This window comes from Danio aesculapii, chromosome 7 (genome assembly GCF_903798145.1).
Source record: "Danio aesculapii chromosome 7, fDanAes4.1, whole genome shotgun sequence".
NCBI lineage: Eukaryota > Metazoa > Chordata > Actinopteri > Cypriniformes > Danionidae > Danio > Danio aesculapii.
The window spans coordinates 13,455,673-13,462,511 of NC_079441.1; the positions used below are offsets into that span (position 1 = coordinate 13,455,673).

General features: G+C 33.1%; 1 protein-coding gene across 1 annotated transcript in view; it reads left to right on the forward strand.

Moving 5' to 3' along the window:
* Positions 1-6,839, forward strand: part of igf1rb (insulin-like growth factor 1b receptor) — a 174,811-nt gene that overhangs the window by 111,354 nt on the left and 56,618 nt on the right. Inside the window, exons 3-5 of the mRNA XM_056461066.1 lie at positions 366-663; positions 2,723-2,871; positions 3,205-3,349. Of these exons, the coding sequence (XP_056317041.1) occupies positions 366-663; positions 2,723-2,871; positions 3,205-3,349 (592 nt within the window). The remainder of the gene's footprint in view (positions 1-365; positions 664-2,722; positions 2,872-3,204; positions 3,350-6,839) is intronic.

Here is a 6,839-nt window from a genome sequence, read left to right on the forward strand (position 1 = left end):
CACATCTATAACCCGGTAACTGGAACAGGTTATAGTCTCGCAGTATTCAGTTTTATTTATTTATATATTTATTAACTATAAAGTAGGCTCAGTGCTTAACACAGCAAGAAGGTTGCTGGACCAGTTGGCATATCTGTGTGGAGTTTGCATGTTCTCCCTGTTTTCACGTGGGTTTCCTCTGGGTGCTCCGGTTTCCCCCACAGTCCAAAGACATGCGCTATATGTGAATTGAATTAACTAAATGAATTTTAATTAATTAAATTTTATTGTGAAAAGCGCTATACAAATAAACTTGAATATTCCATTTCCTCAAAACCAACCCGCATGATCTCTAATCCCCATTTGTGTGTGTTTTATTCCTGCAGTGTGCCGATGTGGTCAGCGAGCGTGCACAGACTCTGGTCAGTGTTGTCATCCTCAGTGTTTGGGCAGCTGCAGTGTTCCTGACAGTGACCGGGCCTGCGCTGCCTGCCAGAACTATAATCACGAAAGCCGATGTGTGGAGGACTGTCCACCGGGGACGTATAAGTTTGAGGGCTGGCGCTGCATCACCAGAGATTTCTGCTCGAAAGTTCACCTGCCAGACTACGACCGATTCGTCATCCATGCTGGAGAGTGTATGTCTGACTGCCCACCCGGATTCACACGCGACGAGAGCCACGGGTACAGAGGTTTTTGTGTTTTATTTGTTTAGGTTTCTTTGGAGAGTATTCATTCTTTTGTTTGAGAAATTGAATGGTAATATTGGGAGGAATGCTGAATTTTGAGTATTATAAACATGTTCACTTTTTTTTTTTCATATTTATAAAAAATATATATATATTAATTTATACACTTATTTTGTTAAAGTGCTTCGTTCCATTCAGAAAGGATGCATTTAATGGAATAAATGATTATTATTGATGTTGTTATTATTATTATTATTTAATAATAATGAATATATCAATAAAAATGTATAATAATAATAATAACAAGAGTAAAAATAATATAAACATTCTAATTATTATTATTGTTGATGTTGTTGTTTTTGTTATAACAATAATAATAATAATTGTTATTATGCTTAATAATAATAATAATACGTATTGCTAATAATAGTAATAACAATAATAATAATGATTATTATTATTATTATTTTATTATTATTATTATTATCAACTATAAGAATTATTAATAACTAAATAATTTTTCAGGATGAAATTAATAAAAATTGAATATTATTAATAACAATAGTAAAAGTATTATTAAAATAGTAATAATGATAACAATACTTATTATAGTGAACTATTATTATTATTAATAACTAAATAAGGTTTCAGGATGTAATTATTAGTAAACATGTATAATAATAATAATAATAATAATAATAATAATAATAATAATAGTAATAATAAATCTAGTAAAAAAAGTATATTAAAATAATAATAATTTTTTTATCATTGTTGCTGTTGTTGTTTTTATTAATCACAATAGTTAATAAAAAAAATAATAATAATAGTTTTCATTGTTTTTAATAATAATTATTATTATTATTAATACATATTATAATTAACTATTATTATTATTAATAACTAAAGACTTTTTCAGGATAAAATTATTAATAATATATTATATACCAATAGTAAAAATAATACTTAAATAATAATAATAATAATAATTATTATTATTGTTGTTGTTAACATTAATAATAGTTTATATTATTAATAATAGTAATAATAATTATTATAATAATACTTATTATAATGAACTAAATTATTAATAGCTAAATAATTTTTTACAATGTAATTATTAATAAAATGTATAATAATAATAACTGTAGTAAAAATAATATTAAAGTAATAGTAATTATTGTTGTTATTGGTATTATTATTATTAGTGTTATTAATAATAATAATTAATAATATTAATAAAAATAATAACTTGTTCTTATATATAATAATAATAATAATAATAATAATACTTATTATAATGAACTATTGTTATTAACCAGATATTTTAGGCTGTTATTATTAATAAAAATGTATTATTATTATTATTATTATTATTATTATTATTATTACTATTATTATTATTATTATTATTATTATTATTAATACTTATTATAATTACCTATTATTGTTAATAATAATAATAATTAAATAAATTTTTAGGAATAAACTTTTGTTAAAATGTATAATAATATTGATAACAATAGTAAAAATTACATTACAATTATAATTATTTTTGTTGTTGTTAATATTATTATTACTATTATTATTACTATTATTGTTGTTGTTGTTGTTTTACTTGCTTTTTATTAATAACTTGATCTTGTAATCTTGTAATAATGTATTTTTGTCCCCTAACATTCACTCATTAATGGGAAGCTGCTTTTCAGATATGATCAATTATGAGTATTTTACAAAATAACTATTCATTGGCTCCAAACAGATCAATAACGTAAATGATGTGGTTCATTGAATACATTCAAGTATTTAGCTAATTTCAGATACTAAAAAACTTAAAACTGTATTGTTCAAATTCAGCATCATTTCCCCACTATCAAAATTTGTCCTAAAGTTAAACTCCCAAATCACAGACAGAAAAATTCTTCTGCCGGAAAGAGCACGGAAAGTTCATCAACTTTAAGACTGAGCAGAAGGTCACATGATTAGGTGAAAGTGAGAGATTTGGTGTTGGTTTTTGCCGTCATGTGTCCTGAATGATCCTCCTTTTGTCCCAGTGTGTCTGTCAGTATGTTGTGCACTGCCTGTGACGGCCCGTGTGACAAGATCTGTGATGAAAAGGTCATCGACTCGGTGGATGCAGCGCAGTCGCTTAAGGGCTGCACCGTTATCAAAGGCAACCTGCATATCAACATCCGCCGCGGCAGTGAGTACCTGCAACACTATCCCACGGCAATTCGTAGCTTTTTGATTTAATGGCTAATTCGTATGAATTTGTACGATCTCATGTGTACAATTTAGTACTATTTGCTCATCCCCCAATGATGCGGTTGGGTTTAGGGATGGTGTTGGGTGCCACGCCTCCTTTAAAAAAAAAAATCATACATTTTCATACGACTGTACGAATTAGCCACTAAACTGACACAGTGTAAAATAGTTATGTTACCACCTGAGATCAGGCTGGCATACCCTGTTAGACTTGTGCCCCATTGCCTTTCCTGCACTGACACACACTCTCTCTGCTCCTCCGTCTCACCAGCTAACATCGCCTCAGAGCTGGAGAACTTCCTGGGACTCATCAAGACCGTAACGGGATATATTAAAATACGGTCATCGCACACCCTGACCTCGCTCTCCTTCCTCAAGAGCCTGAGATACATCCATGGAGAGGAACTCTGGGACAAGTAAGATGGCTTGTTTTGACACTTTGAAGTCAAATTTTGCAATGTTTATTTTGCTGGCGCACATCAATATTCTTTAGGCGAACAATTAGTCTGTGGAAAAAATAAATTATTTTGGTAATCTTCAACCAAATTCTGAGCATTGGCTTCTGCGATTGGTGTGGTGCGTTTCTCTAATTATAGCCTCTTTCACACAGTGATACCAGTAACTACTGGAAACTTTTCGTAAAGACTTTACCTGTATATTTAAAAAAGCGCTGTTCACACAGGCGAGGACGTTCCGGAATTTTTCCGGAAAAGACCATTCATACATCCCTTCCAAAATACAGCTGAATTCTGACATCATTAACCAGAAATGAGCTCTTAACGGCTGCGCTTGTATTTGGAAACATAGAAGTGGTCGGGCTTTTGTTGATGGCTTCACTTTTATTTAAAGCTTTAGCATTTATGCAGCTGCTTTGTCTCAGAGACATCCAAAGGGCAAACCACAGCTAAATGTTTACACATTTGACGACATTACTAATTCTGTGGATGGATAAATATTGTGAACAACTTCGATAAAAACATATAGAGGAACACTTTCGCATGTTGAGATGTACATAATATGTGTGTGTGCTGGCATAATCGCGCCAATCATTCTAAGTGAAGAAAATTAATTTAGCAGTCAAGAGCAGTGGTCCACAACCTTTTCATTAATGCAGACCAGTCAACGCTTGACAATTTTACCGCGGGTGGCGATATGGTTTGTAGGTTGCTAAGCAACCATCAACCATTTTCTCAGAGGATGGCAAGATGACAAAACATTGCTGCAACTCTGATACAAGTTTTATTTATGGATAAAATTACAAAGCACTGCTGTGTTTGAGTGTTCTGTGTTTGTCTGAGATAATTAGTCTCCTGAAATGTGTATTCATTCAACTGTGTGCGTCTGGAAAGCACAAACGAGTTACACTGCTTGCATGCCCAAGCCACACACCTCCATTGGAAATAACGAACTTGCGCAAACTCTAGAAAAGGCGTGACATGCGAACATCCTTTGCGATCTCCAGCAGTCGATCTTCTTGCACAGACATGCTGGATTCACCTGATTTGTTGACAAATGGGTTGTGGATCCATTTCTTGGCAGTTCACGGGTCCTTCACTGGGCCTCTTCCCCTTAGCAAATAAACTTTCCAAAGAGGTCTGTTTCTTACTCATTTTCCTGCTTGTAGGCTAAATTTGGTCGCTCAAGTGACCGAGATGCAAGCGAGAGAATACAGTAATTTTTCAACATAAAAGATCGTTCAGACTCAGATAATAAATAAAACGGATTTCTTGTGCGGCCTGGTACCAATTGATCCACTGACTGGTACCGGTCCGCACACTGGTGGTTGAAGACCACTGGTCTAGAGCACCAATAGACATTGTAAGTTTTCAAAAGAAACTTTTCTAGTAAAATAGCTGTTTGTATATAGATACAGTCTAAAAGTAAAGTCAAATAAGGTGGATAGTTTTTATAGAGTAAAGGTCTTTGCACAATGAAGCATTTTTTTTTTTTCGTAAAAGTTCCATCACATAAACAAACCTTGAACATTGAGTCCGATGCTTTTAAAACCATTACGAAAAAAACCGCAAAACATTTCAGAGTCAGTTCAAGCTGAGATACTTTGTTTTCCTCTCTTCTCTAAAGTGGAAAAAAAGTAAGAGGAATATGCTACATATTGTGTTCATCCAGTACTGCATAGAGAGGAAGGAGAGTTCTCCCTCTTATCAAAGATCTGCACTGAATTATCCCAAATTCCAAAGTTAATTTTAGGAAATCAGTGAAATTTTGATACGTTGCTTGTGATAATTTACATATTCACGTACATAAGCAAATCCTGAACAGAGACAGTAACTATAGACAGTATAATAGACGGCGGCCGCGTTAACATGTCAAAACAATGATCCGAAAGCGGACCACAAGCTTTCTATTATAATGTCAATGATCTGTAAGTCATATGTATGGACACACACACACACACACATACATATATATGAAACAGCAGTACCTGTGTGCATCAGCACTGAATCCAGCATAGGCGTTGTCAACTGTCTGCTACGTTCTGTCTTATATTATGCACTGTGTTTGTCACAAGTTATCTGTAGCTCAAATGATGACATTTTGTATTTAGCTTTCCGTTTGTACGGTGGCTCTGAACTGTCAAAACACCTCTCAAATCGATTTTTTTCGGATGCGAAAAGTGGAAACCCAGATCGTATTTGTTTTATGACAGACGAAAGTTTTGGAGGCAGTGTGACAATACGATTGACACAGCGTGAGGTTGAATTAATTTTTTAACGTGCAAAATTTACGGACAAAAATTTCAGATTTAGGTGTGCAATAACCTTGACTTCTGAAATAGCTAAATCAGAGATAAATGTAGGTCAGAATACACTAAAATAATCCTAAAAATACTGAACACCTTAAATATGTTTTATTAATACATTAGATCTAATTTAATAAACGGCCTACATACATTTGATTCACTGAATCATGTATAACACAAACTAACATTACCGAAAAAGTTGTCTCCCCTGCATCGTCAATGTGTAGTTCTCACCCTGCTTATTACATATATGTATGCTCCTAAAGAAAGACAAAATTTGCATTTAAAGGATATAAGCATTTAGAGCTTCCAGTCTCGCTCTTCTACCAATATCTTAAATAATTGTAGTTATAATAAAATTTTGGGGGTAAACTAACACTTAAAGTTCAACCTAATAATAATATAAATACCACCTATTACCCAGTCAGACGATAGATGAAAGAGTTTTAAAAGACTGTGTATCATGCCTGTTGTTGGTTATAAGGGTGTTACGAATCTCCGAAATGACATCGATTATTACTGTCAAACTTTTGCTTAAACAGAATGAGTCCCGTGCGTCATAAACGGGATGTGTAATTTAATTCAAGCACTGTTTGTTTACTGTACTGTTATCCCGTTTTCAGGACAGATCAAAACAGCCCGCTCTGTGCCATGTTGTTACGAAACACTAAATTGAGCTCTGGGAACGCTTTTAGAGTCAAATATAAACAAACAAGCCCTCCATCCACATATTTAACAAATTATAAGCCTGTTTCCGTTAACATTCCCTCAAACACACATCGCCAAACAAACGTCAGAGCTGTAATACACCACATTGATAAATGCAGCAGGCAGAGCAATTGTGTTTTATTGACGTGACAGTGTCATTTTAGAGAGACACTGCAGGCTAAAACTGTTTGTTTTTCATGCACCTGTCATTTTTTTAATAACTTTCTTTATTGTTTTTCAAACATTCAGAAACAGTGACTTGGTCGACTTTGGTCCAATAAACATTTACACAACAATTAACAATAAAAGATGCAATACACAAACATTCATTTATTTATTAATTTTTCTTCAACTTAGTCTCTATTTCAGACGTTGCCACAGCGGAATGAACCGCTATTCCAGCATATACTTCACGCAGCGGATGCCCTTCTAGCCAC